General features: G+C 50.8%; 1 protein-coding gene and 1 non-coding gene across 4 annotated transcripts in view; both read left to right on the top strand.

The window, feature by feature from the left end:
• ECE1 (endothelin converting enzyme 1) overlaps positions 1 to 6,677 on the top strand; it is a 123,347-nt gene extending 116,670 nt beyond the window's left edge. For all 3 annotated transcript variants that reach the window (XM_043909114.1, XM_043909113.1, XM_043909111.1), the window contains exons 16-19: positions 22 to 89; positions 872 to 1,062; positions 3,489 to 3,584; positions 4,329 to 6,677. In XM_043909114.1, coding sequence (XP_043765049.1) covers positions 22 to 89; positions 872 to 1,062; positions 3,489 to 3,584; positions 4,329 to 4,505 — 532 coding nt within the window. In that variant the 3' untranslated portion in view covers positions 4,506 to 6,677. The remainder of the gene's footprint in view (positions 1 to 21; positions 90 to 871; positions 1,063 to 3,488; positions 3,585 to 4,328) is intronic.
• Positions 6,678 to 14,291: 7,614 nt separating this feature from the next.
• On the top strand, positions 14,292 to 14,395 carry LOC122699059. The gene has a single exon (XR_006342545.1). It is a non-coding gene; the product is annotated as a U6 spliceosomal RNA (small nuclear RNA).
• Positions 14,396 to 15,450: the final 1,055 nt, after the last annotated feature.

The raw sequence follows: 15,450 nt of genomic DNA, 5'->3' as shown, positions 1-15,450 counted from the left end.
CCCCCGTTTCTCCCCCTCCAGTGCCTTAAACTTCGGCGGCATCGGTGTCGTCGTGGGCCACGAGCTGACTCATGCTTTTGATGATCAAGGTACGGGTTCCTCGGGGTCCCCTTCAAATGAATCCCCACTGGCTTCCTGGCCCCACTACTCCTGCTTTTTTGCTTTTATGCATCTTAGCCTTGGAGACAGAAAGTGATAGAAGGTTAAAATACTGGCCCAGGCACCTACCAATTTGTGTGGACTCTCACAAGCCCCATCATTTCGGCAGGCCTCTATCTTCTTATCTGTGAAATGGGCGTGATCATGTGGTGATTGTGAGGACTGGGCAGGCTCACAGTGGGACACCCTGCTCCCCGAGGGTGTGCAGTGCGGGGGGGTTGTATAGCGCTCCCCCCTGTAGTCAGTGGGGAGCGAACGTTTCTCCACCACCCCAGAGACTTTTCTGGTCCAACAACAAATAGAAGAGTTTGTACCTCACCAGCTAATGTCCAGAATCCCCCTCATTGTCTCCTGCCTCGGGGACCCTGAGACTGAGAATGAGGAGGCAGGACCTTCCTGTGACCTTCACCCCGCCGCTGGGCACAGGGTCAGAGACCCCTCACCAGCCTCGACGGTGAATCCAGCTCCACCGAAACTGAACGTGTGGGTCCTCAGTCGGGTCACGTTCCTCCATCCCCCACACCGCCCCAGACCGGCTGATTCATCCAGGTCCCTCAGCACCCAGCCCGGCCTCATCTCCGCAGTGCTGGGGGGTAGACGGCTGGACACGTGGCTGGCTGATTTCTCCCTGGGAGGAGAGGCGTGACCGCAGCACGGGGCTCTGGCTGTGTGTCTTCTCGGCCTGGCCTGACGCTCCCCTCTGACCCCGCAGGCCGAGAGTACGACAAGGACGGGAACCTCCGGCCCTGGTGGAAGAACTCGTCTGTGGAGGCGTTCAAGCAGCAGACCGAGTGCATGGTGGAGCAGTACGGGAACTACAGCGTGAACGGGGAGCCGGTGAACGGCCGGCACACCCTCGGCGAAAACATCGCGGACAACGGGGGCCTCAAGGCGGCCTATCGGGTAGGGGGCCCCTCCCTGCACACCCCAGACCCAAGTCTCGGTCTGGCCAGGTGCTCCTTGGTTGAGAGTGGTGGGAGACAAGCTGGGCATGTGCAACGGGTCTGTGGGCCTCAGTTGCCGCATCTGTGAAATGGGTGGCTGTGAGGACCGAGTGTAAGGGTGTCTGTGAAGCACCCAGCTCAGAACTGGCACACAGAGGCTGTGTACCCCAAGTTCAGCCTCCAGAAAGGGTTGGGCTGGACCCACCTGAAGACCTGCCTGTCCCTCTCGTTGCAGGGGGAGCCGCCCCTGACCCAGGCAGCAGTGGCCCCGGGAAGGGAGGGAGGGGGACACTGGTCATGGAGCCAGTTCCAGCTCTGGTCCTGGTTCTGCAGTGAGTCACTCAGCCTCCCTGAGCCTCGGTGCGTGTGGCTGTGTTCATCCCTGCATTGCTGGGTGTGAGAGAGATGGCACGTGACGGCTTGGGCACAGGGTCTAGTCTGGGGTGGCCCTCAGCGATGTTGGCTGAGTTGGAAGGGAGAGATGCCAGAGGCTAAGGCAGAACCTCCTCCTCCTCCCTGTGGCAGCAAGAGCAGGAAGCCCGAGAGATGCTGTGTGTTGAGGCCTGTGGGCCGGGTCCCCCGAGATCCTTGCAATTAGGTATCTCACGCCCACTAGTGACAGAAACAACCAGAAACGTCCGGTGACTTGCCTGACGTCCGTTAGTCGGTGAAAGTGTGTTGCACACTTTCGACCTGCCGTGTCCTGTTTTTGGTGCTGGCGGTTCTGGGATGAAACAGCAGCGGGTCCTGCTCTCGTGAAGCCCCCACCTGTAGCGGGTCAGGGGGGGAGAGGAAAGGCAGTTCACACCCCTGCGGATAAGTGTGACGATGTCAGGTGCTAATAAGATGAAGAAGAGACAGGCCAAAGGAATAAAGAAAAATAGGGGAGAGGGTGGTCAGGGGAGGCCTTCTAGAGGGGATGACCTTGGAACAGAGTCCAGTAGGGTGAGGAAGAGGCAGGGAAGAACAGTAAGTGCCGAGGCCGTGAGGTGGACCCAAGCCTCGCACAGTCCAGGACAGGAAGACGGACGGGCAGGGATGGAGGGCACGGCCCGGTGCAGGAGGGGCGGCTGGAGGAGCGGTTGTCCCGGCTACGGCCTCTTTCGACTGAGCAAAGACCTTGGTGTTTATTCTGGCTGCAGCGGGAGCCACTGCGGGGGTTCACACAGGGGAAGGATCTACAACCAGGTCAGCAGGCCTACAGCCTGTGGGCCACATCCAACCCTTAGCTGGCTAAATCAATAAAAATAAAGTTGTGGGAGAGAGGGGACAGCTACACCCACTCATCTCCATGGTGCCTGTGACTGCTTTCATTTATCAGGGTGTTCCTTGAGCCGTTGCAGCAGAGAAACTGTTTGGCTTCCAAAGCTGAAAAGACTTACTCTCTGACCCTTTATAGAAAATGTTGCCAGCCCCTGTTTATGAGGATGACCTGAGTTGCTGTGTTGGGAGGGGGTTGGAATCGGACCAGTTTGAGGTCAAGGAGACTAGTTAGAAAGCTGCTGTGAGGTTGTCCAGGTAAGAGATGGGCTAGAGCAACGTGAAGGGTGAGATGTGGTTAGATTGGGGTTGTTTGGTTGATTGAAAGAAGATGAATCAAAGGAGAGTCCTGGAGTTTGGGCCTGAGTAACTGGGTGGCTCAATTCAGTTGTCGCTCAGTCGTGTCTGACTCTTTGCAACCCCATGGACTGCAGCATGCCAGGCCTCCCTGTCCATCACCAACTCCTGGAGTTTACTCAAACTCATGTCCATCGAGTCAGTGATGCCATCCAACCATCTCATCCTCTGTCGTTCTCTTCTCCCGCCTTCAATCTTTCCCAGCTTTAGGGTCTTTTCAGAGTCAGCTCTTCACATCAGGTGGCCAAAGTATTGGAGCTTCAGCTTCAGCATCAGTCCTTCCAATGAATATTCAGGACTGATCTCCTTTAGGATGGACTGGTTGGATCTCCTTGCAGTCCAAGGGACTCTCAAGAGTCTTCTCCAACACCACAGTTCGAAAGCATCAGTTCTTTGGTGCTCAGCTTTCGTCGTTGGCATCATTTACTGTGATGGGAAAGCAGTGTGTGTGTGTGTGTGTGTAAAATGCATCTTGGATGTCCAGCTGGTGCAGTTGAATGTTCCCAAGAAAGGCTGGGGCTGGCAGGTGCAACTGTATTTAGAAGAAGGTGGTACTTAAAGCCGTGGGGTTGAATGAGCTCCCTTTGGGATGAGTGCAGCAGAGGGCGGCTCCTCTAGGCTGAGTTGGGCTCAGGGCTGAGGCCCAAGACCCCCAGAAGCCAGGCCCTGTCCCGACGGGGTGCATCTTCCCAGGTCTCCCCCACTAGCCCCCGCTGCCACCCGCTTCTTCCTGTGTCACGGGGACCCTGAGCTCTGCTCTCCCCCCAGGCGTACCAGAACTGGGTGAAGAAGAACGGGGCTGAGCGGACGCTGCCCACCCTGGGTCTCACCAACAACCAGCTCTTCTTCCTGGGCTTTGCACAGGTGAGTTCTTTAGAGAAAAGCTAATACCCAGGCACAGTCTGCCATCTTGAGTTCCAGGAGCGCTGAAAACCAAAAGGCAAATTTCTTCAAATAGAGAAGCCCTAGCTTGTGGGTGCATCCACAGGGCATTTACCCTGTAAGAAGGCAAGCTTCATCTTTGGGGAAATTCAAGGAAGGGTCGAGAACCCTGTTAGAGGAATTCCTGCATCAGGTAGAGGAGAGGACAGGTTTGCTTGGATGGCTAAGGACCCTCCCAGTTCTGCGGTTCTAGAAATGTCTTAAACTCAAGGCATCCCAGGTCGTCCCTAGAGTTGGCAATCAGCATGTAGCCTTCTGTTGGTGCCCAGAGTCACAGGGCCATGAGGCAGTTGGTTCTGCCCAGGAAAGGAGTGATCTGGACTCAGCGCAAAAGAGTCACAGGGCCATGAGGCAGTTGGTTCTGCCCAGGAAAGGAGTGATCTGGACTCAGCGCAAAGTGTTCAAACTGGTTTGGGGGCAGAATCCTTTGTGCAGGTGAAGCGTAACGCAGATGCCTGGGACAGACATTCAGCTGGTCTGGCTGCAGGAGAGGAAGCTGGATGAAGGCCCCCCAGCCCTCTGCTTCTTCCTGACCCAGGTGGCGGGCCCTTCAGGGGGCTCTCAGAACCAGAGGAGCACTTATTTCCCTGTTAGGGTGATGGGGCAAATCTGGCGGCCTCGGGGACCCGCAGTGACTCCGCCCTCTCCCTTGTCACCCCGTCAAAGGTCTGGTGCTCCGTCCGCACCCCCGAAAGCTCGCACGAAGGTCTCATCACCGATCCCCACAGCCCCTCCCGCTTCCGAGTCATCGGCTCCATCTCCAACTCCAAGGAGTTCTCAGAGCACTTCCACTGCCCGCCCGGCTCACCCATGAACCCACATCACAAGTGTGAAGTCTGGTGAAGGGCCAAGCACCCCGAGCCGAGATGGAGGGCGAGGGGGGGCCCAAGAACATGCCCCCGGGCCCACAAGACTGCCCCCTCCATCCGGCAGCCAGCCCCCTCCCCCGACACTGCAGGGTGGTCAGCCGGAACCAAGCCTGTGATGTGAGCTCTCACCGTAATCTGAGATTTGACCCCCTGTGAAGACCCGGTCATCCCAGGCACACGTGTGTCCACTCTGATGGGTGTTGGGGCATCAGCCACGTTGCCCACCGGGTCTGGACCCTCGCCGACAAGGGCAGGGGGGCCCAGCCCCCTCCGCCCACATGCAGCACCAGATATACCACAAATACCACTGTGTCAAATGCTTTAAAGATATATTTTTGGGGAAACTATTTTTTAAACATTGTGGAATACACTGGAAATCTTCAGGGAAATGATGCATTTAAAACACTTTTTTTTTTTTTAGGAAAGGATCGGTATATTTATTATGTTCTCTTTTTCTAAATAACCTGTGGACAAGGGAAAGCCCCTGACAATCCCCCGTCTCTTCCTTCCTCGCTACAAGGTTGGGCTCCCCAGCCACTGAGCAGGTCCCCACGTGGAGAGGTGCTTCTTCCTTTGGGGTGTGTGGTTCCAGCCCCCTCCCCTGGTTCTTGCTCCCAGCAGAGGGAGGGACAGCTCGTTGGCAGCACCCCCCAGGGGTGCCTGCCTCTGAACCCAGAGTCCACCAGTGGGGACCTCCAGCAAGGAAACTCTGGCCCCCAGAGTCACACTAGGGGACTGATGGCTGCGTGAGGCCAGGTCTGTGCCCTCCACCCCAGCCTGGAGGTGCCTGAGCACCCCGGACCCGGGTCACGAGCCCTGCGAGGCTGAGACCCCCCGCCAGAGCCCTCTGCTCTGCCATGGGGCCCTCTCTCCGTCCCCTTGCTTTTGGGCGCCTCCGTCAGCCCGGGACCGTGGCTGCTCTGCAGCGCCCCATCCCAGCCGTTTCGGAGTCTGCCTTGCACACCTCTTCTCCCCTGGGAAGAAGAAAAGAGAAAGCAGCGCTCATCGCCCCGGGCCTGGATCCTCCCTTGGGCTCTGACCTCCACCACCTCCCTCCCTGGTTCCCAGGACCCCAGCCAGCCCCAGCCTCCCCGCTCAGTGCCTTATCTGGGGCTGCACCCGGGCTGCACCCCCGCCGGAGGAGACCGCCCTCTGCCCCCAGGGGCCCTCCGCGTCCCCAGGGAGCCCCCGCGTGCCCTGTCTGGAACACCAGGCCATGCCCTCCGACCCAGGGCCCACACGGCGGCCCCTCACGGCTGCCCAGCGGCTCGGGCCGGCCGGTCAGCGGCACCGCGGCCGGGAGTCTGAGGACCCCCTGAACGTGCCCCGGGCTCCAGCCCACCCTCAGCCCCTTGGCTGAGTGGAGACAGTACTGGCCGTGGACCCTCCTCTTCTTGGGGGGTGCTCTTAGACAGGGGAGGGGGGTTAGGGGGCAGGCACGGTGGGTCTGGCCTGAGGTGTCAGGGCACCGGGAATGTGTCTCCTCCGCGCGGCCACAGCTTGTCGGGATGGCCGCTTTGGGACGCCCCGACCAGCGGAGCTCACGGAGCCCCAGGCCGGCCCCCTGGGGAGGCGGGCGCCCCCAGAGGAGACCCGCCGCCCCCAGAGGAGCCAGTCCTCCCGGGAGGAGCAGACGCAGCTCGGCCACCGCCAGGCGCCCTTTCACCCGCCCTTGAGCTGGGGCGGGGGTCGTCGGGGGGCTCCAGGTGAGGCCCTGGCCCCTACAAGCGGCGGGCCGGGGGCAGAGAAGGGGCGGAGTTCGGAGCCTGCCCCTCACCCCGCCACGGAGGGCCGGCTCTCGGGGCGGGCCAGGCTCTCTCCTGCCCTCCAGCCTCCCCAGAGGAGGGTCCCAGCCCCCTAGTCTGGGGACTAGGACCCCCCAGCGAAGGCAGGCGTCCCAGGGCCGAGGGTCCAGCCAGAGGCAGGGCAGGGATGGAAGCCAGGGGAGCCCCACCCCCGAGCTTTGGGCAGCCGCCCTCTGAGCCGCCCTCCCTCCAGGCCCGGGGAGCCCCGCGGGGCCGGCGTCTCTGTGGGGACAGGGGTGTGGGGTTTGCAGCTGGGGATCTATTTTTTTGTATTATCACGTTTCGTGCTACTGTAGTCCTGTGTGGCACCGTTGTAACTGAAATAAAGTACTTACACCGAAGGCCGTGTGACCGGGTGTGTGTCCTCCCCCAGGCGAGGTGTGTCCCGTGGAGCCGCCAGTGTCCCCGGGGCTGGCCGCGCCTCCTTCCCGGAGCAGAGGCCTTGAGTGAGTGAACGTCGCTCAGTCGTGTCCGGCTCTTTGTGACCCCGTGGACCATACAGTCCCTGGAATTCTCCAGGCCAGGATACTGGAGTGGGTAGCCTTGCCCTTCTCCAGGGGATCTTCCCAACCCAGGGATCGAACCCAGGTCTCCCACATTGCAGGGGTATTCTTTACCAGCTGGGCCACCAGGGAAGCAGAAGCCCTGGACCCTGACTAATGAATGCCTGTGCCCACCTGGCCCCTCTTCCGTCATCACCAAGAGCGTGTGAGCGCCCCCTGCTGGTGAGAACGATGCATGTCGTCACATGGGCTCAAGGGACCTCCTGGTAAAAATACTTCTTCCCTTATCTTGGAATGAAGGATGTCATCACTGTTTCCAGGCCTCAGGTGCTTGGGCAGGGCAGGCAGTTCAAGGAAGAGTCTCTGACATACCCTCATGCCTCTCCTGGGTTTTACATATATTCTTCCCTCTGCCTGGAATACCCTACCCTGACTTCTTTTGGCTGATGAACTCCTACTCATCCTGCGATGCCCAGGTCAGCATCACCTCTAGGAAGCCATTCCTGACCTGCAGTCCAGATCAGGTGGCTGGAACAGGCTTCCCTCTCCTACCAGACTTACAGCCGGGGCTGCCATAACAAAGTGTCACAGCATGGTACCTTACACAACAGAAATGCATTCTCCTGCGGTTCTGGAGGCTGCAAGTCTGAGATTGAGCTGATTCGTGCTGAGGAATGTGAGGGAGAATCTCCCCAGGGCTTGCTGGTTCTCTTTGGTGTTCCCAAACCTTCTCCCTTTGGTGCTTCTGGAAACATCCCTCGTCTCTGCCTTCATCTCACATGATGTTTTCCCTGTGTGTGTCTGCCTCTGTATCCAAATTCCTTTCTAACTTAATTTTTATTGTATATTGAGGTATGGTCGATTAACAATGTTGTGTTCTAAAAAAAAAAAAAAAAGTTGTGTTCTTCTCTGTTTTTATAAGGACATCAGTCATATTGAATTAGGGCCTACTCTGAAAGCGAAAGTGTTAGCTACCCAGTCCTGTCCAACTCTTTGCGACCCCATGGACTGCCTTTCCACAGGATTTCCCAGGCGAGAATACTGGAGTGGGTTGCCATTTCCTTCTCCAGGGGATCTTCCCGACCCAGGGATGGAACCTGCGTCTCCTGCATTGCAGGCAGACTCTATGGTCTGAGTCCCCCAGGAAGCCCAGGGCCTACTTTAATGACCTCACTTGTATTCATTTATTTATTTGGCTGCGCTGGGTCTTTGTTGTAGCACGCTGGATCTTTTATTTGTGTCATGCAAACTCTTAGCTGTGGTATGAGGGAGCTGGTTCCCTGACCAGGGATTGAATCCAGGCCCCCAGCATTGGGAGCACGGAGTCTTAGCCACTGGACCACCAGGGAAGTCCCCTGACCTTATCTTGATTGCATTCAAGTTCATGTAATGAACTTATATTACATGCATTATATATATATATTACATATTATATATATGTAATATGTTACATATATTACATGCATCTTAATTGCATGTGATATAACCCTCTAAGGTCATAGTCTGAAGTACTGGGGATTTCAGCCTCAACATGGATGGAGGGGCGCGGGCAAATTCCGCTCCTAATACAGGTCCCAATTCTGCAGGCTACGGAGGTGCCTGCCCCACCCCCAGCAGCCCAGCGCCCAGAACCAGCCAGGGACTATTGGAGAAACGGGTGAGTGGGTGGGTGGATGGATGAGGGAACGGACAATGGCTGTAAGTGAGACACGATTGAGACAGCCACCCCACAGCACACCAGCACCTAAGAGATCAAGTCCCGTGGGCTGAGGTGACGGAGAACACTTGCTAAAGGGGAGAGATTTCATCTGAGCCTAGGCTGAAGGGGGAGGATTGAGATTCACACCCCAGAGTGGACGGAGTGATGGCCCCAGGCAAGCACCTATCTGAGAGGCAGGACTCCTCCCGCTGCCTTGCTCTAAAGGGAGTGAGTTGTTTCTCTTCTCTTAGATCCCGCTATTCCAGCTCTCAAACGGACAATTAGCTCTCTCTGTTGTGACCCACGGCGCTGGGGAGATGTGAAGATCCTGGAGACGGTGATGCACTTGGAAGCTCGTCGGCCGGCTCACAGGAGGCGAACCTTCTTACCGACCTGTGTGCCTGGCCCCTGGCCTCCAGCGTCTCTCAGCGGGACAGCCTGGCCTCCTACCCTCGCACTGCTGTCTGTCCTAGAGGAGTACGCTGCTCAGAACTATACCCCCACCACAAAGTTTAAAAAAAAGTCACTCATAGTCTCATCACCTGAAGATTAAAAAAGAGTAAGCTGTTTAAAGATCTTACTTTCGCTCCCCGTCACCAGCTCCCCCTCCCACCTGAGTCTCCTTTCTGCACATTACACAGTCCAGGCCCTCTCCTGCCTGTCCTTCAGAGTAGAATGTTCCCCCAACACACACACACACTCTTGCCAATGAATGAATGAATGCAGAATTTAAAAAAAGCTTCCCCATACTGCATGCCTGCTGCGAGTCAGGCTGTGAGCCGTGTGCTGTATACACATCCTCTCCTTGACGGCTCACAGCAGCTTTCTGAGAGAGGTGCTTTATCACCAGGATCACCAGGGAGCTGTGGCAGAGACGGATTCTGAAGCCAGGAAGCTACTTAGGGGAATGTGAGAGGCTGCCAAGAAAGGGCCACTTTGAGAGTCACACACATGTGCACACACATGCACACGCACACATGCACGTGTACGTGCACACACACATGTGCACACACACATGTGCACACACATACACACACACACACAGGCTGAAGGTGCAGAAGGGAGACATTTCTTCCTGCAGAGCCCATCTTCCTGACACTCTCCCTTTCCCCATGACCAAGTGAACAGGCTCCTTTCTCTTCCCTGGAGTTCGTGCCCCTCCCTTCCTGAACCTCCTCCCTTTTTTGTAAGTGACAGATCCTCTCTTCTTAAAACATGCCCCCCTCACCAAGCAGGAATATTAAAACCCCAGCTCGACCCTCTAGGAGTTTACCATACAGTTAAAGAGATAGAAACCCATGCAAGATGTGACTAACTAGAAAATGTATGCAAACTACGGCTTCCCAGGTGGCGCTAGTGGTAAAGAACCTGCCTGCCAATGCAGGAGACATAAGAGATGCGGGTTCAATCCCTGGGTCGGGAAGATCCCTTGGTGGAGGGCATGGCAACCCACTCCAGTATTCTTGCCTGGAGAATCCCATGGACAGAAGAGCCTGGTGGGCTGCAGTCTATAAGGTCACAAAGAGTCGCATACAACTGAAGTGATTTAGCACGCACACACATGCAATCTAGTAATAACAATCAACTGTGAAAGCTAAAGGATTCAGCAGAGACTCTCCATGAGGGTTGAGGAACTGCAGAAGGAGGGATAAGACAATATTCTAAACTTTTAAGAATCTACTACAGTAAAAAAAAAAAAAAAGAATCTACTACAGTAATAAAACAATGAAAAATGGGCGAAACCCTTAAAAAAAAACCTGTAAAACTTTCCTGAGGAACATAAAAGAAGACCTGAATAAATGCAGATGAATATCCTTATCACAGATGGAAAAGTTCAACACAATAAAAGATGTCAGGTCTCCCCGACATGAATCTCTAATTTCCATGTACTTTCAACCAAACTTCCAAGATAATTTCCATGGAATTTGATAAGCTGATTCACATGGAATGGAAAATGTACCAGGGCCAAGACAATTTTGAAAAAAATTAATGAGGGAGCTGGGCCTCTCACAATATGTTATAAAGCTTTAGTAAGTTGTATAACATGATGCAGGCATAGGATTAAAGAAATGAAAACAACTTGAATAGATTAGAGAACCAGAAACAATTCTATGTGTATGTGGGCATTAGTATAGGAGAAAAAGAGGGGGTGCTTCCCAAGTGGCTCATGCTCAGTCAGTCAGTCATGTCCTATCCTTTGCGATCCCGTGGAATGTAGCCCACCAAGCTCCTCTGTCCATGGAATTCTCCAGGCAAGAATACCAGAGTGGGTTGCCATTTCCTTCTCCAGGAGATCTTCCCCACCCAGGGATCGAACCCGCATCTTTTATGTCTCCAGCATTGACAGGCAGGTTCTTTACCACTAGCGCCACCCGGGAAGCCCTTCCCAAGTGGCTTAGTAAAAAAGAATTCACCTGCCAACGCAAGAGACAAGGGTTTGATGCATGGGTCAGGAAGATTCCCCTGGAGAGGGAAATAGCAACTCACTCCAGTATTCTTGCCTGCGAAGTCTCATAGAGGAACCTGGCAGGCTACAGTCCATGGAATGGCAAATGAGTCAGACACAACTTAGCAACTGAAAAACAACAATAAAAAAGCCCTTTAAATCAGTCAGGAAATGATGAACCATTTAATAAATGTTAGGATATCCATGTTAGGATACCCACCCAGGAAAAAATGAGATCTTGCCTTTCTCACACAGTTCTCACACACAGTGATCATGGCAATAAATTCTACATATACTAGAAACCTAAATGTGCAATAACTATAAAAGTATCAGATGAAACAGAAGAGAAGTTGTTTGTTTAAGAGTTTGGGTAGGCAAAGCTATCTTTGAAAAGACACAACTATTCATAAATAGGAACGTAATTGTAGAATTTCTAAAAATATAAAAACCTCTAAAGAAATTAAAACATACCTTAATCCTATCATCCAAAAAGTCACAGACACACACTCAGACACACGATGAAGAAAAAAAGGAAAAGATTAATATCTTTGGCAACATCAAAATGTAATTCATTTATAAACCAGATATAATAAATAAAATTAAAAGATTAGATAGACAACAAGGACCTACTATACAGCACCGGGAATTATATTCAATATCTTGTTATAACCTATGATGGAAAAGAACCTAAAAAAGTACACACACACACACGTATCTGAGTCACTTTGCTATACACCTGAACCTAACACAACATTGTAAATCAACCATGCTTCAATTAAAAAAAATTAATTAAAAGATAAGAGACAGATTGGAAGAAAAAATTTCCAACATGTGCAGCTAATGATCCAGAACATATATAAACAACTCATAAAATAAAACAGCCAACTAGGTGAAAAAGAGAGCAAAAGATTTAAAGCGTTCATTCAGGGAAGAAAACAGTAAAAAAAAAAAATTATTTTGAAAAGGTAATCCCACTAATAATATGGGAAATGTATTTAAAATTCCAATCAGGTAACACTTTTCACCCATCAGCTTGACAAAAGTGATGGTATTTGACATGAAGCATTGATTAGAATAAAGGAAACTAGGTACTGCTGCTCACTGCTAGGGCCAATTTAACAGTGTTTTTTCAATATCAAGTGCATTCACCAGGACTTCCAGGCTTGGAAGAAATGGTGGCTCCCTAATTTCAAATCAACCCACTCACCCTCCTCCCAAAAGAAAGTAAATCAACAAAGAAAGGAAATAAAACCACACAAGAATCTTTGAATTAACCAAAGCAGAGAAATAATCCAAATTCCAAGAGAAGCCACATCAGATACAGCTGCAAGCTTGTGGGTGCAGAGTGATGGAGAATAAAATACCAAAATCATATCATAAATGAAGATTAAAAAGATGTTCAAGGGAGAATAGATCCAAATGTAAACTTAATAAAGGACATTGAAGAAAATCCAGAAAGCAACCATGAGAGTGAAAATTAGGTGAAGAAGTAAAACTGGTCAGAGAGAAAATGGTAGAACTGAAAGACAGGCAAAGGGTTAGCATTTTAAAAACTATTTATTAAGTTGGTGCAAAAGTAACTTCAGTTTTGCATTGTTGAACTTTGCATTGTTGACAACTTTACACATGGACATCACCAGATGGTCAACACCGAAATCAGACTGAGTATATTCTTTGCAGTCGAAGATGGAGAAGCTCCATACAGTTAGCAAAAACAAGACTGGGAGCTGACTATGGCTCAAATCAGGAACTCCTTATTGCCAAATTCAGACTGAAATTGAAGAAAGTAGGGAAAACCACTAGACCACTCAGGTATGACCTAAATCAAAGCCCTTACAATTATACAGTGGAAGTGACAAATAGATTCAAGGGATTACATCTGATAGACAGAGTGCCTGAAGAACTAGGGATGGAGGTTCATGACATTGTATAGGAGGCAGGGATCAGACCATCCCCAAGAAAAAGAAATGCAGAAAGGCAAAATGGTTGTCTGAAGAGGCCTTATAAATAACTGAGAAAAGAAGAGAAGTGAAAGGCAAAGGAGAAATATATACCCACCTGAATGCAGAGTTCCAAAGGACAGCAAGGAGAGATAAAAAAGCCTTCCTCAGTGATCAATGCAAAGAAATAGAGGAAACAATAGACTAGGAAAGACTAGAGATCTCTTCCAGAAAATTAGAGATACCAAGGGAATATTTCATGCAAAGATGGGCTCAATAAAGGACAGAAACTATATGAACCTAACAGAAGCAGAAGATGTTAAAAAGAGGTGGCAAGAATACACAGAAGAACTGTACAAAAAAGATCTTCAAGACCCAGATAATCACAATGGTGTGATTACTCACCTAGAGCCAAACATCCTTAGAAGTGAAGTCAAGTGGGCCTCAGGAAGCATCACTATGAACAAAGCTAGTGGAAGTGATGGAATTCCAATTGAGCTATTTCAAATCCTAAAAGATGATGCAGTGAAAGTGCTGCACTCAATAAGTCAGCAAATTTAGAAAACTCAGCAGCGGTCACAGGACTGGAAAAGGCCAGTTTTCATTCCAATCCCAAAGAAAGGCAATGCCAAAGAATGTTCAAACTACCACACAACTGCACTCATCTCACACGCTAGCAAAGTAATGCTCAAAATTCTCCATGTACTTCAATAGTACATGAACTGAGAACTTTCAGATGGTCAAGCTGGATTTAGAAATGGCATAGGAACCAGAGATCAAAATGCCAACATCCATTGGATCACCAGAAAAGCAAGAGAATTCCAGAAAAACATCTACCTCTGCTTTATTGACTATGCCAAAGCCTTTGACAGTGTGGGTCACAACAAACTGTGGAAAATTCTTAAAGAGATGGGAATACCAGACCACCTTAGAAATACCAGACCTCCTGAGAAATCTGTATGCAGGTCAAGAAGCAACAGTCAGAACTGGACATGGAACAGACTGGTTCCAAATTGGGAAAGGAGTACATTAAGGCTGTATATTGCCACCTGGCTTATTTAATTTATAAGCACAGTACATCATGTGAAATGCCAGTCTGAATGAAGCACAAGCTGGAATCAAGATTGCTGGGAGAAATATCAATAACCTGAGATACACAGATGACACCACCCTTATGTCAGAAAGTGCTGCTGCTGCTAAGTCACGTCAGTTGTGTCCAACTCTTAGCAACCCCATGGACTGTAGCCTACCAGGCTCCTCCATCCATGGGATTCTCCAGGCAAGAGTACTGGAGTGGGTTGCCATTGCCTACTCCAGGCAGAAATTGAAGAAGAGCTAAAAAGCCTCTTGATGAAAGTGAAAGAGGAGTGCTCGCTTTGGCAGCACATATACTAAAATTGGAATGATACAGAGATTAGCATGGCCCCTGTGCAAGGATGACATGCAAATTCGTGAAGCGTTCCATATTTTTCATGGAGGCAACCTTGATGCCCATCAGCAGACGAGTGGATAAGGAAGCTGTGGTACATGTACACCATGGAATATTACTCAGCCGTTAAAAAGAATTCATTTGAATCAGTTCTAATGAGATGGATGAAACTGGAGCCCATTATACAGAGTGAAGTAAGCCATAAAGATAAAGACCAATAGAGTATACTAACGCATATATATGGAATTTAAAAAGATGGTAACGATAACCCTATATGCAAAACAGAAGAAGAGACACAGATGTACAGAACAGACTTTTAGACTCTGTGGGAGAAGGCGAGGGTGGGATGTTCTGAGAGAATAGCATTGAAACAAGTATACTATCAAGGGTGAAACAGATCGCCAGCCCAGGTTGGATGCATGAGACAAGTGCTCAGGGCTGGTGCACTGGGAAGACCCAGAGGGATGGGATGGGGAGGGAGGTGGGAGGGGGGATCGGGATGGGGAATACATGTAAATCCATGGCTGATTCATGTCAATGTATGGCAAAAACCACTACAATTAAAAAAAAAAATTTACTCATTTAAAAAAAAGAAAGTGAAAGAGGGGAGTGAAAAAGCTGGCTTAGAACTAACTCAACATTCAAAAAATGAAGAGTAAGGCATTGGGTCCCATCACTTTATGGCAAATAGATGGGGAAACAATTGAAAGAGTGGTGACAGTGTCTATTTTTGGGGGCTCCAAACTCACTGCAGATGGTGACTGCAGCCATGAAATTAAAAGATGCTTGCTCCTTGGAAGAAAAGCTACGACCAACCTAGACAGCATATTAAAAAGCAGAGAGGGATTTCCCTGGTGGTCCAGTGGTTAAGAATCCGCATTCCAATGCAGGGGATGCAGGTTCGATCCCTGGTTGGGGAACTAAGATCCCACATACTGAAACCAGAGAGCTCATGCATGACATTGAAGACCCAGTGAAGCCAAAAATAAATTTTAAAAAATAAATAAAATTCAATTTAAAAAATAAAATTAAAAGAAGAGACATTACTTTGCCGACAAAGATATAGTCAAAGCTATGGTTTTTTTCCAGTAGTCATG

Source organism: Cervus elaphus, chromosome 8 (genome assembly GCF_910594005.1).
Source record: "Cervus elaphus chromosome 8, mCerEla1.1, whole genome shotgun sequence".
NCBI lineage: Eukaryota > Metazoa > Chordata > Mammalia > Artiodactyla > Cervidae > Cervus > Cervus elaphus.
Note: the sequence above shows the minus strand (reverse complement) of the source record. Positions and strands in the feature narration are given on the sequence as shown.